General features: G+C 37.8%; 1 protein-coding gene across 1 annotated transcript; it reads right to left on the bottom strand.

Moving 5' to 3' along the window:
- Positions 1-1925: 1925 nt before the first annotated feature.
- On the bottom strand, positions 1926-20920 carry LOC110947420 (adhesion G-protein coupled receptor F1-like). The gene is made up of 6 exons (XM_051937021.1): positions 20819-20920; positions 5901-6077; positions 4230-5822; positions 2608-2676; positions 2441-2504; positions 1926-2039 (listed from the first exon to the last, which is right to left on the bottom strand). The coding sequence occupies exons 1-3, from the start codon at positions 20918-20920 to the stop codon at positions 4377-4379; spliced, it is 1725 nt and encodes a 574-aa protein (XP_051792981.1). The 3' UTR covers positions 1926-2039; positions 2441-2504; positions 2608-2676; positions 4230-4376.
- Positions 20921-21544: the final 624 nt, after the last annotated feature.

Below are 21544 nucleotides of genomic sequence, written 5' to 3'. Positions count from 1 at the left end.
ATATCAAGCTCACAGACTTCATGCTTATGTTTTGCTGAAGGGAAGCTGTTACCTGTTCATCATCAGTCGAAGCTTTATGGGTGAGTGGCAAAGAGAACTGTTGAAAAAGCTTGAATGAATTGAACTTTTTAGCCATCAGACAACATAGAATTTTTGGTGAGCACTAAACAATGCACATCATCAATAACAAACCACGGCCACTGTGATGCATGGCGGTGGCAGCATCATGATGCTTCTCAGCAGCGTAGTTTGGCCAGGATGATTGTTTTTCTTTCAATAACTTCTATTTAGTCTGCAATTGGAGTGGACTACAATGGAAGTGTTCAAATTGTGAGTAGTCCACTATAGAGAGGACAATTGGATTGCTTGGACAGTTTCGTTTCAATTCAATTCAATTTTATTTATATAGCGTCAATTACAGTCAACTCGTCTCAAGACGCTTTACAGAACCCAAATGCCTGACCCCCAGAGCAAGCCCAAAGGAGACAGTGGCAAGAAAACACCCTTTTAACAGGGAAGAAACCTCGAGCAGAACCCGGCTCTATATAGGGGGGACCCATCTGCCTGCTGGCCGGGGGGGTTGAGAAGGACAGAAGAGGGCAAGGGGGAGGGATGGGAGAAGAGGGAGGGGTGGGAAAGCAAGGAAAACACAACACACATTTGGATACATGTATGACAGGATATGTGACACAGACAAAGTATAAGCTAACATTGAAAACTGACTCATAGTTTACTCTGATGATGTACGGCTCTGACATTAAACATACTCCATATATAGCTAGCAGTAAAATTCAAACAGTATGTAAGTTAGCATAACAGTATAGTGAAGGTGATGCAGAGTTGACTGGTGGAAAAAGGGAGTTGGAAGCAGAGGGCTGGAGGAAGGTCAGCAGCAGCATCCCACAGTGGACATGATGGAGACTGGACCAGCTGGTGGAACATCAACCGCAGATCTGAAGCAAGAAATTCTAGGAACAACAAGTAAGCCTGCAGCTTGAGAGCGAGTTTCTAGATAAAAGATTAAGAGTATATGGTGCATAGTGCAAAGGAAGTGGAAATAATGGACACTAACTCAAACAAAGGTCAAGAGATGGATGAGATTGAACATGTCTCATGCAGGAAGTTAAAGACAGTTTCATGAAATACAAGCAACTGTTGGAAGATTTTAAAACCACACATGGAACTTATCATGAATGTCTGAATGAAGGGGAAGCAAATAAAAATGAAGATGAGTGGTTTGAACCTGAAATGGCAAAAATTAGTGATTTTTTAATTTCCTAATCTTCATAAGCACAAGTCTAAAAATTATGGTTAAAAGATTCCTATTCCTAATCCTATACTTGATTCAATAATGACCAGGTAGGAAAAAAGAGAGTTATTTCAATAATAACCCAAACCCCACAGGGGACTGTTTAATCGGAACCAGTCATCTATAATCCAAAATGGTGAAAAGACAGCGAACATTTTCACAAAAACAAGAGGAAGGAAGAGATAAAATTGGGCCAGTTAACAGTGGCTAGGCAAAGAGGATGATATGGTTAAAATGGTCTATAATAGTACATTGTTTGAAAACGTTTTACATTTTATTTTTGACTAATCCAGCACATTAAACACTTGTACATCTGTTTTTCAAATGCAATCCATATTTTTTTTTGTGGGATTTCATTACTTTAGATATTGCAATGAATATTATATGACAAGACAGACTGTGCAAACTCTGTTTTATTACAGTAAGACACAAACACAGATGTTCCAAAGTGCAAACATCTATTTATTTTATTCATGTACATTCTTTAACAAAAGATCATTTTTAGAACATGTCAGAATTAATGCATCGTTAATGTTTCCAAAACGCAAAACTGACTTATCTTAGATGTAATATTAAATGTCAGATAATAATATACATTTCATACTTAAAGGTGACTTGCATGAATAATTGTCATTCCAAGTGGCCAGAACTGGTTGCAGAAATAATCAAGTGTCAGTAAGGGTGAAATTCACTGGATGCAGCAGATAGCACGTTGTCACCATCTGAAAAACTGACAAAACAATTATAATTCAGCCAGTGACAAACTGTACAACAGCAAATAAAATGCTAAACAAGAGACTGAAGTTTTTCAGAGCTTTGAACAAACAATGTTTAAAAGTTAATGGTTATCACAGAAAGTATATTTTTTTAGTGTGTTAGTTTGCTAGCAGTTGGTATTTGTCACTAAACAATGAGAATGTGTATTTTTTTAGGGGGAAACCATGAATGTGTGTAACACTTAACTAACACAGTACCTAACCAGATTTTCATTAAATGAATTAGAGCAAGGATTTATCTTTCAGACACTATAGGTTTTAAAATTTCACAGCAATCCATTCAATAGTTGACTTCAACTGTAATCAGAGCTGCAGCCTAGAAGCACACCTAATACCAACACTGTGATTTCTTTACCTCTTCCTCATTTCCTGTTTCACAAAAATCCTGGTCCACTTGATGAGGTCCCTCCACTGGTGCTCTGAAACAAGACCAAAAGGAAAATCACGAACCACCACAGCATTAAAAAAAACAATCAGTGAGCTGCTAGTAAAGGATCACGTGACTAAGAAAACCGTCCTTACCCTCGTCCCAAATTGAGTTGAAGTGGAACTTCTGGAAGTTTGTGACTTTTTTGCTAATTCTGACCGCACCTGAAAAGTTAATACTCAGAAATTAGTGCACTGCTATAACACTTGAACAAGTTGGAGACTGTTAGTAATGCTGTGGTTCAACTAACATGCTGACAGTTCACCCAGTGAGAGGTAGCAGGACTGCCTTACGGAGATTAGGAGATTAAAAGGCCAGTTAACATGAGAAACCAATAGCATGCTGTATGTAGCAGGTCAGACAAAGTGAGGGGTGACTAAAAGTGTTAATGGTGGTGACACTGTCTGGTCAGGGATATAAAGACTCCATTAAAAGTACCCGACGAGGGGTGTCCTCCTTTGTTTAAAGACGGCTTTAACCATGTGAAGGTGAGCATAAATAGCTGGGATTCCTCATCATTCAATTAGAACTGAGAAAATGTACTTGAAATTTACTGTCAGAACCAAAATCAAAATGCAGGAACTAATTAACCAAAATGTGGAAATGTGTTGATCAAAACACAAGAATAAAAAAGTCAAAACATGGAAACAGAATGTCTCCTGTGGCTGCAAAAAAGTCAAGATTGAGAAAGGAGTTACTCCAAATGTGACCATGAAATAATGTAAACTTACTAATGAATTAGCCAGAACATAGGAATAATTGGCATCAATGCATGAAAAGCCTTTGGTGCTTTCAGAGCACTAAATCTCTATGGCGACTCAAAGGCTTGGTAACCAATTCACTGGCTAATCCAAAGTATGGATGGGAATCCTGTTAGATTACTTTGTAATACATACAATATAATTCTTCTATAATCATTACTCCACCAAGGAGTTTTGTGACATTTGGCATACGTTTGTCCTTCTGTGAATTTGTCTGTCTGTCAGTGATTAGATTCTGGCAGTGATGCAGTTTATAGTCTGGATCCACAGATCTGTTAAAGATTTCTGCATCATTACCAGATAGCAGCACGGTGTCACTGTAACCATGACAACCAGTGAACACTACATCAGCTGATTGTGATCCTGCTACAAATCCACCTCTGAGGATTTATCAGGACTTATCCATCAGAAATGATCCAAGGAACAACTGATTAAATTGTGGGGGTGTTTCTGAGTCCCATCAATTCCCGTCACCCGCTACATATTTAGGTCACGTGATTTGGTATACGTACATAATGTACACACTGAGAGTCACAGCGCACAGTCATTTTTTTATTAAAGATTTCATCTGTCGGAAATGATACGACTGGTGGAGTACTGCTCTCTGAGTGTTTTTCTTGTAATAATCTTTAGCAAGACATTATTAGAAATGCAAATTCGACTTAAGAGGGGATTTTCCCTTAATTAAACCTAGAGTACAGGTTGTCAACAGGACTGTAAATGAACATTTGTGACGGTGAAACCTGTGTCAAGTCAGTTAATAAAATGGGAAACTCTCTCAGTGCCAGGTATATTTCTTCTTATTTTGCAGTTTTAAATCTGGCTTCATTGTCAGCAGCACTCAAGAAAAGCTCCTGAGGCTCCGGATTGAAAATAAACTTAGTGTATACAGAAAAGATTGCAGTGTAAAAAGCAATTTAAGCAGCTTAAAATTTTGAATATTGAGCTGCACATACCTTTTTGTCCACAACTGTTCCAAACATCAATATGAAAAAACCCTTTATAAAGACACATAGAGAAATGTCAGCTAAGAGGGTATTCTAATCACACAATCAGCCAATCACATAAGGCAAACTAATCATTTACAGTGCATTAAACATTAGTCAGTACTGCAGTACGAGAGTATAAGCATATACTGAGTATAAGTATATGAACTGAATTTTTACCTGCAGTGAGTTGAAGAATGCAAATGAATAATGGATTGCAGTATTGTTTGGGGCAACCATAGTTCCGACTCCCAGACTCCAAGTTAATCCAAAAAATGGTGTGAGCACAGCCAAACTCCTGGCAATGACCACAAGAGCATGCTTCTCACCTGCTTGTGTAGCGTCCCCTGCGACCCTTCTCCTCAAAATTTTGTACATCACCACAAGCAGGATCATGAAGTTTATCACCACTATTAACAGTGCAGGGATCACAAATGCTAGTAGAGCCCTGGACGGTTCCCAGTTGAGCCAGCAGACCCCAGAATCTCGAATGTATGTTCCTTCGGGTGCAGTTACAGCTATGGTTATGGTTGCAATGATGAGAGGTGCCCCATAGCCTAGACAGAATCCAATAGCCAACATGGATCTTTTAGACAACCCCCCTTCAAATACACTGACTGCACGGTAGAGCAACAGCAAAGCTGAGGCTAGCATCCAGAAGAACAGGGCTAGGTAGAAAAAATGGATAAAAAAGGTAGCTGCAGAGCAAGCTGGTGGGTTTTTCTCCTCTGCATCAGAAATGGCTGCCCCAATGATAAACCAAATATTTGCGGTAAGGAGGGATACAGCGATGTTAACAATGGAGACGTGACGTAAGTAGGATGTGTTGTTCTTCCTTATTTTTCTCCAAATGACAGCTTCAATGATGAGACATATGACCAAGGATGCCATGGATATTCCAACTCCAATGTAGGTTACATAGTCCAATCCAGGGTCATCTCGACTGTAGGGAGACATCAGGATGGAGAACGAGGTCAGGTGTTTGCAGTTGCAGGTGACAGTTTTATTGTCGTTGTTGGGTCCCAACATGCAGCCCTCATCGTCCCACCCTCCAAGACCATTAAAGAGGCTGAAGTTCCAGAAAACACACTTTGGATCCACCAAGCTGTTGTTTCTAATGTCAAACACGAAAGAAATGTTACTGATGTTGGTATTTGACTGAACAAGTACAACTCTGCCGTTGATAATGTTAAGAGATGAGTTGGTTTCATGTCTTGCAGGAAGTACATTATGCTTTGACTCAAATGTTAACACAGTGATTGATGCATTTCCTCCATCAGGCTCTGTTATGTTTATCTCCACTGATGAATTAAGGTCAGCATTAAACGTGTTGTTGAAGGTAGTTTTGTTCAACAGAATGGAAGGCGTCTCAATGTTGAATGTGTCATTGGTAAGGCGTCGTGTTATCGTCTCAAGAGACTGCAATAATATTGAGCTGACACTTTCAGCTGGGGGACTGTTCCTTCTTGTTGATGAGCTGTTTCTGGTGTCGTTGGCATTTAGAAAGTCCCATGATTTCTTTGCCTGGTCTATAGTGAGAATGCCTGCAGTCAACAGAACATCCTGAATGTAAAGAAGATATTAGATTAATAAGCATGTACAGTTTATAATTTGTAAAGGTCAGCAGACTAATTCACATACCTCCATTGTAGTCCTACTTATTGTGATATTTGTTAATGAAGATGTGTTGGCTATGTTGTTGAGGATGCCAACAATGGCAGTAATGGATGCAGGAGATTCAGTAACTTCTGTAGTGAAGTTGATCGTGACGTTGCTGAGGTGGTCCAAGAATCCTGGCAGTGAATTGCTGTTCAAAAACTGTATTTGAAGAAACAAAAAAATTCAGTATGGTTTCTTGAGGATCAGATTCAAATTACTTGTAGCTTATTTAAATTACAAATACCAGCCTGGTTAGTTTTCTTTGGCCCTTGAATTCACCTAAACTACAAACAAAGACTAATACTTTCCTACAAGGTCACTTCTCGATAGACTCTGGGCAATCTTCGAAAATCAAATAACGAACAGTTTTGTCAGTTTTCAGTGAAGTGTTGAAGTGTTTACTTAAAGCTGCATTAGGCAGAAATCTGGAAAAGACAAAAAAACCTTGATTTTGAAAATACCACTGACAAAAAGCCCAGTGACTGACTTCATTCGAACCTGAGAACTGAACGAGATGCAGATGTCTAGTTTCCTTCCAGACCACTCGATTCATTTAAATTAATGTAGAATTTATCCCTCAACGCTGCCAAAAAAAAGGGGTTAGGTCTAACCCTATCCTAACCCTTGATTTAACCTTTAAGAGCTGGAGAAGTAACTCACCTCAGACTGCCCGTGCAGATCCTGGATGTGTTCAAGAACGCAGTTGTTTTGTTGATCTTCAAATTTACCATTCGCCATACAAACTGCTGTCTTTTCTCCCACCTTGTTGTCTTCACACTCTGCTACAGCCTTGAAATCTACAGTTCCAACACCAAATTCTAGATCGTCACATACAAATTCTAGAGAGAAAGAAGGTTTTTATGTCAGTATTTACAGTAATTACATGAAAACATACCTTGACTTTAATTTTATTAAATGCGCTGTAAAGTTTGGATGAGTACTCACCTTCTGCAGAAAGCTCCAGTATAATTTCTTTTTCAAATACTGGATTGGTTATCGTTCGACAGGTGAACTTCCTTTCCTGGTTTGTACAGTCAGCAGGAACTGGAAACTGAGCTGTGATCACATTACCTGTACCTGAAAAAACAAAACAAAACTGAATTTAGAGAGTAGTACAGTATAATCAATCACAATTTTTAAATACTCAGTATTATCAAAAATGGCTTGTGACAACTACTTCAATATGTAATTGGTTTTCTAATGTCTGATGAGCCATTTCTTTTGGTGCTGGTTTCTTTCAGGTTTACCTGCAGAAGGAAAGTCCAAAAACTCAACCTTGTAGGGACTGTTGACAGAGCACCGCAGTGTCACATTTCCACTCCCACACTGCACATTCTCTCTGACCGGGTTCACTTGAATCTGTGGTGCCTTTTTGTGACTGAAGACTCCATTGGATCTTTGTCGGAAAATTGAATTATCTGTCCGTTTCAGCTTACATTCATAGAGTCCTGAAATCAAAATTGGTCATCATGTGGGAAACTTTATTGGATGCCCCCAGTATTTTCAGATTTGTCTGGCTCCATCAGATTATTGTCAAAAAACTGTAGTGTCTACCCAAAGTCAAACAAATGTCCAGTTAACATCATGAAACAAATATAAAAATATAAGAACCGCAAAAGGGCAAATAAACTAAATTAGCATTTCTATGGTTGTAGTGGATTAAAAAGATTAAAAAGATGCTTATGTGTACCTTTAAAGTACACATAAAATTGAACAGCTCCTATTTGTGATAAGGGTCAACCTTCCATGCTGTAACCCTGGTTTCATGACAGTCCCCCTTATTTTTGCACTCGTAATCATGTCTCAATAAATAATAATAATAATGGATTAGATTTATATAGCGTTTTTTTGGGGACTCAAAGAGCTTCACAATGGATCCATTATTCATTCATTCACACATTCTCACTCTGGTGGTGGTAAGCTACATTTGTAGCCACAGCTGTCCTGGGGCAGACTGATGGAAGCGTGGCTGTTAATCTGCCCCTACGGCCCCTCTGACCACCACCAACATTCACATGCATTCATACACCAGTGTGAGAGCAGCACTGGAGGCAAGGAGATGACGGTTTAGTTTGGCAGCCACAGATGAAGAAATTTAAATGGAGTCTAACACTTGTCAGAGCTGAAGCCAACTAGAAAAAAAGAGATTCAAATAAAAGAAATCATATTAATCCAAATAAATATTTTTTAATTTAATTGATACAAGACAATTAAAGAAAGATAAACTATGGCAGTGCGTGATCAATGGTCAAATCTTCACCTAATAAAGGTAAATAAATGAATGAATTTAGGATGTGCTGTGTGTTGAGTCTTTTTTCATTAAGAGTGTTGTGTTTTCTTTAGTAAAGTTTTACTCTACTGCTGTGCTGTGTTTAAAAAAAAGAAAAAGCAGAAACATCTTGGGAGAGTTTTCTCAATAAGATTCCGTTTCCACATGTGAAACATCCCACCCTTTTTTTCAGTTGTTTTGAATTTGCACAGATGAATATTTAGGTGAACATTTTGCATTACTTTTATCTCACTGTGTGTGATTTAAGAATGTCACCACTGCCTACACTACACTCCATGTATTTCTTACCATTGTCAGTAATAAAAAATCTGGACACAGTTAATGTTGCTGCTCCATCCTGAATTGAAAAGCTGTGCTCTGTGTCTTCATTGATGAGCTCGCCGTCACGTCTCCATTCTGCAGTCCAGCTGGTACCAAAACTGAGATCTTCTGGTGGAGGGCCACATGTCACAGTCACACTCTTATTGAAAAATACTTCATCTGGATTAAACTGTAAGGGTGCCTCATCTTTAAAAAAAAAAAAAAAAAGCAGACACAACGGTCAGACAGATATTATAAAATCTGTTTTAAACAAAGATCGACTATATTGGACTTGACAAGCGTAACAAATTTAAAAAAGAAAAAAATCACAAATGTAGTAGACTGCCTTACTGTCAAATATAATTGGGTATCTTTGTGCCAGATTTGTAAATAAGCCAATTTTTAGCGCCTTAGTTTGTCTCTCTCCGAAGAAGGTAGCAATGACAGTATAGGTAACGATGGTGCTTCCACTCCTGCAAGACAGAATTCAGTCCCAATGAAAACCCAACCACCAGCTAGTGCAATGTAGGTCTCTGCTCTGGAAAATCGACATCAATCACTATTTATCGTCTGCAGAAAAGATCGTTAACACTCATCAGTATTAGTCAGTGAAATATAATTTCATAAAACTTCTAAATAAAATGTTAGTTTATTTTAGGTTTTGCACAATATATTCTTTTAAAATCTTTTATATATCTGAGGTATTTCATTCTTGACTACAGTGGTGGACAGAGTGAATTTCATAAATAGCTAATAATAAGGTTAAAAAAATGAATAAAGAAATCTATTTCCAATTTACTGTAATACTAATATGCTTAACACAGTAGACTGAAGTGCATTCTTTTATGTAATTACTACATTAGACATTACATTAGAATATAATTACACTGACATTGTACTCACATAGTTTGCTGTTATAAATCTAAGGAACACAATGTCAAAGGAATAAAACTGGATTTACCTAAAACCAGTTAATTGTGCTGAAACTGGAGCTGGGAAGTGTGTCCTGATTTGGTTTTGAATCTGTTTAAGACAGTGACATAGCCAGGATTAAATATTACTTGGATTCAGTGCATCAGAGATGTAACACAATGATATGATAAGAAGAGAAGACATATAAAGACTTACAGCGTTATTAATGTCTTGGTAAACTGCATGGTGTGGGTCATTGAGTGAAGGATCGAACTCCATGTCCATAGAAAATGAGAAGGTCCTCACTGGAACAGAAACACTGATTATTACAAAGAAGTCGTTTCATTAGATCAACAGGAAAAAATATTCACTGAAACTGTTTTAGATCAATAAATGTTTACTTAGTTCAATGTGTTTCCAAGCAAAATGGTTGATATACTAGGAGATGGAGTTGGGCCTGAAGCGACACCAGAACAACTACATTTTATTTTCTGCTCAGAAAAACTCTGACTTTTCTTCATTGGAATATATCTTTGGGAGATAATTAAAGACAATCCTAACTATATTTATGTTGAAATATGCAGGGCAGTCAGAAAAACACAGCAGGCATTTTGTCTATAGCAGTATTTCTTTATTATAACAGTTAAAAAACAGCAATGCTTATATATGATCAGAAATGAACTAATTTATGCATCAGGTTAGTTGTGGTTTCACTCTATGCCCTGTAGGTGTCACACTTGTTACACAACCAAGCACACTTTTCCTCACACTGACACTGCAGCAGTCTTCCATTGGGGGTTTCAATAGCACCCTTTTTAAAGTTTACAGATTATACGGTATGGAATAAAGTGAAAAAAATCGAATTATGTACGAAAACAAGGAAGCTTTGTGGTGAAATCAGTCCCTGTTACTTCTAGAGACTGGGTGATATTCTGGAGAAGCACAAATTCCTTAGAGTTTCCTTGAATATACACGTGGACAAAATTGTTGGTACCACTCGGTTAATGAAAGAAAAAACCCACAATGGTCACAGAAATAATCTGACAAAAGTAATATTAAATAAGAATTCTATGAAAATTAACCAATGAAAATCAGACATTGCTTTTGAACTGTGATTTAACAGAATTATTTAAAAAAAATAAACTCATGAAACAGGCCTGGACAATAATAATGGCACCCTTAATATTTTGTTGCTCAACCTTTTAAGGCAGTCACTGCAATCAAAGGATTCCTGTAACTGTCAGTGAGACTTCTGCTCCTCTCAGCAGGTGTTTTGGTCCACTCCTCATCAGCAAATGCTCCAGTTGTCTCAGGTTTGAAGGGTTCCTTCTCCAGATGTTTCACCTCCTTCCACATATGTTCAATATGATTCAGATCTGGGCTCATAGAAGGCCACTTTAGAATAGTCCAATGTTTTCCTCTGAGCCATTCTTGTTGTTTTTAGCTGTGTGTATTGGCTCATTATCCTGTTACAGACCCATGACCTCTGACTGAGACCAAGCTTTCTGACACTGGGCAGCACATTTCTCTCCAGAATGCCTTGATAGTCTTCAGATTTCATTGAACCTGCGCAGATTCAGACTCCCTGTTCCAGATGCAGCAAAGCAGCTCCGGAACACAGATAACAGATCCTCCATGTTTCACAGCAGGGACACTGTTCTTTTCTTCATATGCTTCATTTTGTGTCTGTGAACATAGAGCTGATGTGTCTCCCTATAAAGTCTCAGTTTGGTCTCATCTGTCCAAAGGAGATTCTCCCAGAAGCTTTGTGGCTTGTCAACATGCAGTTTGGCAAATTCCAGTCTGGCTTTTTTATGAGTTTTTTTCAGCAGTGGTGTCCTCCTTGGTCGTCTCCCATCAAGTCCACTTTGGCTCAAACAGTGACGGATGGTGGATCTGACACTGATGTAGTTTGACCTTGGAGTTCACCTGTAATGTCTGTAGAGGTTGTTCTGGGCTCTTTTCGTACCATTCCTATTATCCGTCTCTTCCATTTGTCATCAGTTTTCCTCCTGCGGCCACATCCAGGGAGGTTGGTTACAGTGGATCTTACCCATCTTACCCATGGATCTTACATTTCTGAATAATATGTGCAGCTGTAGTCACAGGAACATCAAGCTGTTTGGAGACGGTCTTACAGCCTTTACCTTTAACATGCTTGACTATACTTTTCTTTCCAATCTCCTGAGACTCCTCTCTCCTTGTCTTCCTCTGACCCATGTTTAGTGTGGTACACATCATGTCAGCAAACAGCACAGTGACTTCTGTAGCCCTGTAAACAGGCCGACTGACTGATTAGCAGTTAGTAGACACCTGTGATGCCTATTAGAGAACACACTTTGATTGAACATGTCCCTATAGTCACATTTATTTATTTATTTATTTATTTATTTTATTTGTTTATTTTGAGCAGGCATTTGTTGAGTTAAAGCTCGTGTCCGGAGTTTCCGTTTGTTTTCAATTTATGTATCATTTTTTAACAAAGCTTAAATGTGTTAGTCTAGTTCGATACTATAATATAAAGTTAGTATAACGCGATATGAAAATTTATTCCTGAGCTCCGCCTTCCTCTCATAGACCCCCATGTTATTCCAAAAAGCACCGGTCGCTGCCGACCAATCAAGTTCGAGCTTCAGCTTTGTCATGCTGTCAATCAACGGTTACGCGCACAGCAAGCAAGCCCATGCAGAGGTGGGTGAGCTACGCACTACGCAACCGCGCGCACATTTGTTTTGCTTGTGGAGGAGAGAGCATCAGGGATCAGCAACTTCCAGAAAAGTTACCAATCCCAAGGCTTGTCAGGCCAAGAGACTGCAGGACGTTTTTTGGCTCGGGGTGCTCGCGTCGCTCCCCGACCACGGCCTCCATAGCCCGCCTGACGGCTTCGTTTAGATGCCCGACCTCTGGAGGAAGATGTTGGGGCGTCTGGGACATACTCTTCGTCAGAGGAGTCATGCAATTCTGAACTCTAGATAGAAATAAATAAACAATGTAACACATATACACGCGTAAATGCACTAAGTTTGATAAACGTCATCCAGAGGGATACACGAGTGTAATCACATATTGAAACTTTACTCGTTCGTCCTAGCAGATTCATGTTATTTTGGTATTAGGACAAGTTAGACTCAATACAGCATTCTAACGTAATTCCTTTATTATTTACTAAATGTACTCAATGTAGAAGAGTGGAAAACAGCAAAACAGGCGAGATGCTGCAGCACTCCGGGCACTTCTCTCATGTACTGCACACGTGCACAAATAAAGGGGCGAAATCAGAGGGAGGGTGGGACCAACAGTGTTTTAGGAGACGCTGTGATTCAAACTCCGGACAGCAGCTTTAATAGGGCGAGTTCAATTCAGTTTGTGCCCAAAAAAGGAGCAGAAAAAGTTCAGAGAACTTATCAATGTCCACTCCCTCCCAGCATAAGTCCACAATAATTTAAATTCAACAGTCAGAAAAACAAAACACAAAAAGAAGCAAAAACAAAAGAATGGATTTCTATACATAATACATTTACAACACTACATAATACAATAAAAGCACTATTGTCCATCTACTTACGGCACATCAGAAGAGAATTTATTACAATCCATCAAAATTTATTTATTTAACTTTTTAAATTTATATTTAGATTTGTGTTAGGGATTTTACTAACAAATTTCTAGGACGCAACAAAGGATTACAATCACTGTCTACTACTGTTCCTGCAACAGGCATATCGCTGCAGTAGAATGCGTTATATTTTCTTTTTATATAAATCCAGACTTTTAGATTTTTTTAATGTTGTCGTCAAGTTCATTCCGGATCTGAGGACCCTTATACGCTACACTAAGTCTGGTACACTCTAATGTGCAATTTTTTCCTCTCCAGAGGCGTTTCTTTCTGGTATCATGTTCATGGGAGGCCGTAGTGATTGGACTGAGCTGACTCAATCTTGGATTTAATTTATGTACAACACTATAGATGATACAAGCGTTATGTACATAATTACATTCAATAAGTTTCAGGAGCTTGAGTCGGTAAAAAAGAGGATTTGAAGGAGCACAATATTCAGACCAAGATATAGCACGAATTACTTTCTTCTGGAGAACTATTAGTTTCCGCAAATAACTAGGGTGCGTATTGCACCAGATGACATTACAATAATTTAGGTGAGGCTCAAACAGAGAATGGTATAAATTAATTAGAGCTTCGGAAGGAAGATAAAGCCTCAACTTAAAAAAGAGACCAACATATTTAGATAGTTTTCCCACGAGATAGTCAATGTGATTTTTGAAATTTATAAATTCATCTATATATATTCCTAAGAACTTGATGTTTTTTACTCTCTCAATGGCTCGGCCATTTATTTCTACTTTTAAGTTTTAGATTTTCACCTGACTTTTATTTGAGTGAAAAACTATAAATTTAGTTTTGTTTATATTTAAAGATAATTTATTGCATTTGAACCATTTGTCAGTTTTTAATAGTTCATGATTTACAAGATTCTGAAGACTATTGATGTTTTTATGTGACAAAAATAAACTTGTGTCATCAGCAAAGAGAATCTTATGTAGAAGAGTTGATGAATTTACAAAGTCATTTACATATAAAATAAAAAGAAGTGGTCCCAAAATGGAGCCCTGTGGGACTCCAAATTTGATGGGTTTGCATTGGGATTTACTATTGTTTATTTGCACATATTGCTCTCTTTCTAATTGGTAACTTCTAAACCAGTTGAGTCCGTTTCCTCGTACACCATAATGTTGAAGTTTTCCTATTAGAATTTCTAAATCTATTGTGTCGAAAGCTTTTGATAAGTCTAGGAAGATCCCAATCCCACATTTTCCGGTCTCTATTGCATCATTGATTTTTTTCAGTGAGATCAAGGATTGCCATACAAGTTGTGGTCTTCTTCCTGAAGCCATATTGAAAGGAGGTAAAAACATATAGGCTGTCCAAGAAGGAGCTAAGTCTATCAAATACAACTTTCTCAAATACTTTAGAAAAAATAGGAAGTATGGATATTGGTCTATAATTTTGAAAATCATTTTTGTCACCATTTTTGAAAATAGGAACAATTTTAGCAATCTTTATCATTTTTGGAACCACTCCTTGAAACAGAGAAAGATTTATGCCGTATACAAGTGGATTGACTATCTCATAAACAATAAATTTAATAATTTTGCTAGATAAGTCATTCGCCCCTACTGTATAAGAGCTTTTCATGCTCCCAATAATTTTGGTAACTTCTACATTATCAGTAGGGGCGAGAAAGAATGAGTTTATGTAATTACCTTTTAGATATTGTTGATAAGTGGCTCCCCTTGGTGGAATTATGGTTTTAGTAATAGTTTCCCCTATGGAGCTAAAATAATTATTACAACTATTGGCTAAGTCATCATCATTTCTTATATTATATAAATCCTTTGTATGCGTTTTAAAGTCAGGATAGACAGTGTCTTTTTTTTTTTTACCACAGTTTAGCACATTATTTAATACTTTCCAGCATTTCTTTTGGTCCCCGCGAGATGCCTCAATAAGGGAGGTATAATGGTTACGCTTCCTAGCTCTAATTATCTTTATTAACTTATTTTTATATTTTGTATATTTATCTTTATTTTCATTTGTTGGATTTTTAATATAACGTCTATACAGATTATTTTTATTGCTAATTGATTTTAGTATACAGGGATGAGAATTTTCTGCAGATCCACGGAATTCCGCGGATTTTATCATTGCCAGGGTCATTCTTGTGAATCGTCTAAATTCGAGGAGAAAATTTTTTGGGGGGGTGAGGTATGTTTATGGTCGGCGAGTCGTAATATCGAACGGCTGCTAATATCTACCGCGCCGAATGCTAGCTGCCACTCAGTGAGAGCAGTCATGTACAGTACTGTAATCGAATCACCATGAAGTGTAGAGTCCAGGGATGGGAATTTTCCGCGGATCCGCCGATTTCATTTGAAAGTTTGAACACTTTATTGTTGCTGATACTCCCGCGAGATGGTAACGATGTTAACGATAGCTTGTTAACGATAGCTTGTTAACGACGATTGTGAACGGCCCAGCGATTGGAAGTCGCTGCGCACAATATCCCCCCCCCCGTCAACAACTTTCCGCTGGAATCAGAACTTGCTGATCCCATCCCTGAGTATACCCTTTGCTATCCAAGTTTTTTGTTCCCTCTAATCTGTTTTGACTATTTTTTCTGGTATTATGGTGTTTATACTATAGGTTATTTCATTTACAAAAGCATTGTAAGCTTCTCCTGGAGTTTTACAACAATAGACAGTGTCCCATGTTTTGTTCCTAAGATTTTCTGCTAGTTTAATTAAATTCCTATCAGATAATATTTTATTCTTTTTTTAGTTGGTTTGCAAGATTTCTCCTTTTCCCCCATGGTAAGATCGATAGAGAGCACAACAGGATAGTGATCAGAGACATCTGTTGGAATTACACATGATTCAAGACGTGCATTATGAATATTTGTAATAATATTATCAATAATAGTTTTGCTAGTTTTAGTTACTCTCGTATATGAATTAATTGTTGGGAAAAATGATGATGAATAGACACAGTTGAAGAATTCATTTTGCTTTTTGTTATTATCTGCTAAATTGACATTAAAGTCACCAAGAATTAAACATTTTTTATTTGTGTTATTAATGTGTGTTAGTAGTTCATCTAATTGGGTCATGAAACAATGTATGTCAGCATCTGGTGGTCGATAGATTACACCAATGATAATATTTTTCATATTTTCTTCAGTGTTGATTTCTGTGAATAATGAATCAGATTTACCATCGTCAATAAGCAAATCATCACAGACTGTCACTGAATGCTGAATATTTACATAGAGACACACACCTACACCTGAATTTCTTGTACGATTTTTGTTATAGAGCTTATAGCCATCCAGAGCCAGTATATCCAAGTATGTTCCTTCATTTATCCGAGTTTCACAACACCCTATAATATTGAAGTTATGTTTCGTTGCAGCCAACAGAGAAGTCATCATGATGCCTATTTAAACTTCTTAAGTTGAGATGTAAAAGGGAAAAAGAAAGCATATTCAAAGCAGTTAAATTTCCAGGTGTAACACATTTTGTTTCAATATTTTCAAAAGAAAACTGTTCAGGAACTTTATGCGTCCCATTATTAATTATGTCTTCAAAGCCCATTAAGTTTTTGAGTTAGAAAAATTCTGACTTCTGATTTGCACATTTGATAAGTCATTATAAGAAAAGGAAGAGAAAGAGAGAAAAAAATAGAACAAGGTAGAAATGGCAAAAATAAAATAATACACAAAAACTTAAGCAGTTAAATCAGAATCCTACTAATAACCAAAGTAAACAAACAGTCCAAACAAAAAGAGTAAAAGTCAATACGAAAAAAACTAAGGCGAAATAAAGCAAGAAAACATGTTGGGTCAAAGCCAACAGGTGAATAGTTACTCACATAATATCTTGCTGGCAGAGAAACTATATACGCAGCTTTTTGGCATCAGAGAGTTTGCTTATAACGTGTTTCTGATTTGATTTGGTAAGCAAATACAGGCGTCCATCCTGAGTCCAACTGGCTGTAAGCTTGTCCGCGTACTTTTTACGCAGGTCGTCCAGTAGTTTGGCCCGCTTAGCAGTGAGGCTTTCCAGAATGTGCGTCTTTGGAATGACTCCTTTAAGTCTTCTCATTGCCTTGTAGACCAGATCTCGGATGCTGTAGTTGGTAAACTTGACGATGATTCCTCTTGGTCTATCCCGTCGAGATTTAGCCCCCAGACGATGACTTCTGTCGATATCTCCAGGCCTCGCGTCAGTGTTTAGATTATTTTGCATAAACCCCATTATCACGTCATTTGTGTTCTCGCTGTCATTTTCTGGAACACCATAGACGACAAGACAGTTCCGTCTGGAATACTGTTCCTGTTCATCCAAAATGTCCTCAATATCGTTGTACTTGTTTTGCAATTCATCAAGTTTGTCAACCGTGTTTTGCAAGTCATATTTCAGAGAATCTTTGACTGTTTCGGCGATGGAGTCAGTAATAGCCCTTTTAATTGGCTCTATCAGTGACTCAACCAGGAGCTGGCTGATTTTGCAAATAAAATTGCCGTCCTGGAATAATGTATTAATCTGTTTGCTTACTGCATCCTTGATGGATTCTTCAGGCGAGCTTTGTTGTGATTCCCCCGCTGAAATGTTGTTTGGCTTTGGTTTCATCTTGAGTTGTTTGGCGTGTCACACCGCAGCAGAAAAGCAGCAACAGAGGAGATGCAGACCGAGCCAATCCGCTCCACCAGCCTCAGTTTCCTAACAAAACTGCGCTGGTATATGTCGAGGGAACTTTCGATGCACGTTTTTCACAAAGTAGAGGTAGATCATCCGCAAGATTTTAGATTAAATCAAACTTTAGTTGGCATTGCCCGCACAGCACTCTCAGCTAGCTGCATCTCGTATTGATGACATCATCACCCTCCATCCACCATCATCACATTATTTTCAGTGTTTTCTAGGGGTAACATCATTTTTGTCCAGGCCTCTTTCATGAATTTATTTATATTTTAATAATTTTGGTCAACCACGGTTCCAAAGCAATATCTGGTTTTCATTGGTTAATTTTTGTAGAATTTTTATTTATTATTACTTTTGTCAGATTCAAATTATTTCTGTGACCATTGTAGGTTTTTCTTTCATTAACCGAGGGGAACCAACAGTTTTGTCCATGAGTGTATGAATGGAATTTGATGGCACACTGAAAACTGGAACATGCAGATTAATAATCATTGTCCACTTATTATGTCAAGATAAGAGAAAATAAGGCAGAATCAATAAAAGATGTTGACATTTCACTCGTATAAAATGGATCCTCCACACATCTTTCAGCAAAAACAGCAAATTTCCAGAATAGAAAGTGGTTGAGATCTTTGAATTGTTGCAGTTTTATTTATTTTATTCTGAAATTCTGCCCTAATTTGTCTCTAGATGATAGATAGATAGATAGATAGATAGATAGATAGATAGATAGATAGATAGATAGATAGATAGATAGATAGATAGATAGATAGATAGATAGATAGATAGATAATTTTACTGCTAGCTATATATGGAGTATGTTTAATGTCAGAGCCGTACATCATCAGAGTAAACTATGAGTCAGTTTTCAATGTTAGCTTATACTTTGTCTGTGTCACATATCCTGTCATGCATGTATCCAAATGTGTGTTGTGTTTTCCTTGCTTTCCCACCCCTCCCTCTTCTCCCATCCCTCCCCCTTGCCCTCCTCTGTCCCTCTCAACCCCCCCGGCCAGCAGGCAGATGGGTCCCCCCTATATAGAGCCGGGTTCTGCTCGAGGTTTCTTCCCTGTTAAAAGGGTGTTTTCTTGCCACTGTCTCCTTTGGGCTTGCTCTGGGGGTCAGGCATATGGGTTCTGTAAAGCGTCTTGAGACGATTTGACTATAATTGACGCTATATAAATAAAATTGAATTGAATTGAATTGAATAGATAGATAGATAGATAGATAGATAGATAGATAGATAGATAGATATCATTTTAGGATATTGAGGATATTTCATTGCAAATGAAGCAATTCTGTATTCATAACAAATTTAAAACAGACTAAAAATGTGTTTTGTTTTTTTTTTTAAATTTTATTATTGTGGATGACTGCAGTGGAGCTAATTTTACTAGTTTTATAGATTGTTTGTGGCTTTATTTACTGTATGCGAACGCCTTTTGTTTAACAATCACGCTAGAGGCTTTAAAAATATTAATCTGCAAAGAGACCAGTGACTGTTTTTATCAATGAGTGCAGTGGACTAAAGTATGAAGCAACATAACTTTAAAACACACAAAGTGTCAGCATCTAAAGCAGAGTGCTTGTGTAAATGTACTTACACTCTGTGGTGTTTGACTGGCAGTACTGGCCGTCTACTGGGAGGCCATTAATGCATCCACATGTGTCACCAACGATGGCATCACAGGCCTCCTGGTTTATGCAGCTGTTATACGACCAAGCAAAGCTCTCCTCACATGTGCACTGGTATCCAGTCATATGTGCTGAACACACTATGAGAAGAAAAAGCAGCACACAACACCAAGGACGAATGACAGTAAAGATAAAGACAAGAGACAAATGAAAGGAAAATCCTAACAGTGAGGAGATCTGGTGGCTCTGCTACAATGTAACGTGAATTTTGCTGTTGTGATCTGGGTCTTCTTGTCCCGTTGAGGGAAGGGTAATTGTAAATAAAAACAAAGTTGTTCTGGGTGATCACCTTTGTTCTATGATGGAAGATTTCTATGCTAATGGGAGTGATCCAGATGCAACCATTCACAGAGCACGAGGGTTCTCTGAATGATTTCCCGAGTTTGAAACTGATGTGAATCATCTGCTGCAGCCTTTACAGTCGCCAGATGTTAACCAAACTGAACACCTCTGGGAGATTCTGAATCCATAGATTAGACACTGGTTGGCACTTTGTCTACAACTTGATGGCAACACCTTTGACCAATCGCACATGAAGCACTTTTTGCACTTACTACAGGTTTTTCCTTATGTCTGAATTCTTGCTTGCGTTGTACGTCCCTTTGGACAAAAGCGTCTGCTAAATGAAACTGTAGAATTTAGAACTGTAGACAATGCTCCCCACCGCTATCATCGCAGCACCAAAGGGGTGAAAAACGTTAAAATGGTGTTAATCTCTCCAGTAGAGTTCTGGAGACCTGGAGAATTGATGCTAAGGCAGCGGGAAGCTCTTCTTCTGATGCTAACCCTAACCCTAACCCTCTTACTAAGGCGCTTGATGCTGTTTTGTCCTTTAGGATGTGAACTTCTGACAACAAATGAAGCAACAAAATGAAAGTATGTTGTACCTGTTGTGGTGACCATGCTGTCGACTTCACTTATGTTGCTGAACTGTAAAGGAAATGTGAGTGTGTCCAGAACTGCTTGGAGACTCTCCAGGTCTGAAATCCCTACAACAGCCTGGATCTCATAATGAGTGCAGTTTGAAGCTGGAGTTAAAACAGACATAATGAGATAATGTGTCATTGTTGATCTTGTAGTTGATGTATGAGTGGCAATAATAAGGCCGATTCAGACACCAAAAGTCAATATTCTTTGCTGTGATAAATTCTGTTAAAGTTAATAGAATGTGACTCACTTTGTCGATTTTCTCTGGCATGAATGGACAATGTTTTTGAACTCAGCGATTCCTAAAAAAGAATCACCAGATTCAGTTAAACTGTACACTTTGTCTACACGGAACAATAACTGTAAGTAAATATCAATTACAAACTAGACAAATACACAACAGATGAGGTATTTCATACAACCACACACAGCAGTCTCAGCACCTCATGGTGTAGCACTACAACCTCTGCTGTTAGTAATTATCAGTTGTTAATCTTACCTGAGAAAAGACATCCAGACACTGCATGTATCCCTGACTCTCCAGACTGGTGCATACAACCAGAAGAACAACCACGTATTCTGCTGTCCTTGGTGATGCCATCCTGACTAGAGAGAAAACACAAAACACAATGGTTTCTCTTTATTAAATCATTATAAAAGCAAATACAAGGCCTGTATGTGTTTATATAGTGTATGTGTGATCTTAATCTTTAGGTTTACAGATGAATGTTGGATTAAAACTTTAAGGGGGTTATCTAAGGTAGTGCTAGATCACAATCTTTGTTTGACTTTCCACCAGGAAGCAAACAATTAAAAAATACACTGCCTTCCTGATTACTGGTAGGAAAATATGTGGTTTATTGGCATGTTGCCATTTTAATACCTTCTGTTCATCATGAAAAAATAATGTCAAAAATTTTGACTCCAATTTTTGGAAATTTTCTTGTTTGCTTTTTTTTCCCAAGTGGATAGCATGTACGATAAAAGTTAAATGTTTCCACATGAACTTTGTTTAGATTAAGGTTACGTAACACTAAGCTCTGTTTAATAATGCATCATATAAACTGGTTCAACCATGGAGTTTAGGAATCGTCTTAGCTTGACCCAGTTGTTTTGCACTAGTAGGCGAAAGTTCAGTTTCTGCTTAGTGAAAAGAGATATTTAGAAACTTAAATATCTAGATTAGGTTCAGTGAATTTAAGTTAAAAGAAAACACATGACATTA

The sequence above is a fragment of the Acanthochromis polyacanthus genome, chromosome 16 (genome assembly GCF_021347895.1).
Source record: "Acanthochromis polyacanthus isolate Apoly-LR-REF ecotype Palm Island chromosome 16, KAUST_Apoly_ChrSc, whole genome shotgun sequence".
In the NCBI taxonomy this organism is placed as follows: Eukaryota; Metazoa; Chordata; class Actinopteri; family Pomacentridae; genus Acanthochromis; species Acanthochromis polyacanthus.
This window is presented reverse-complemented; position numbering and strand designations above follow the sequence as displayed.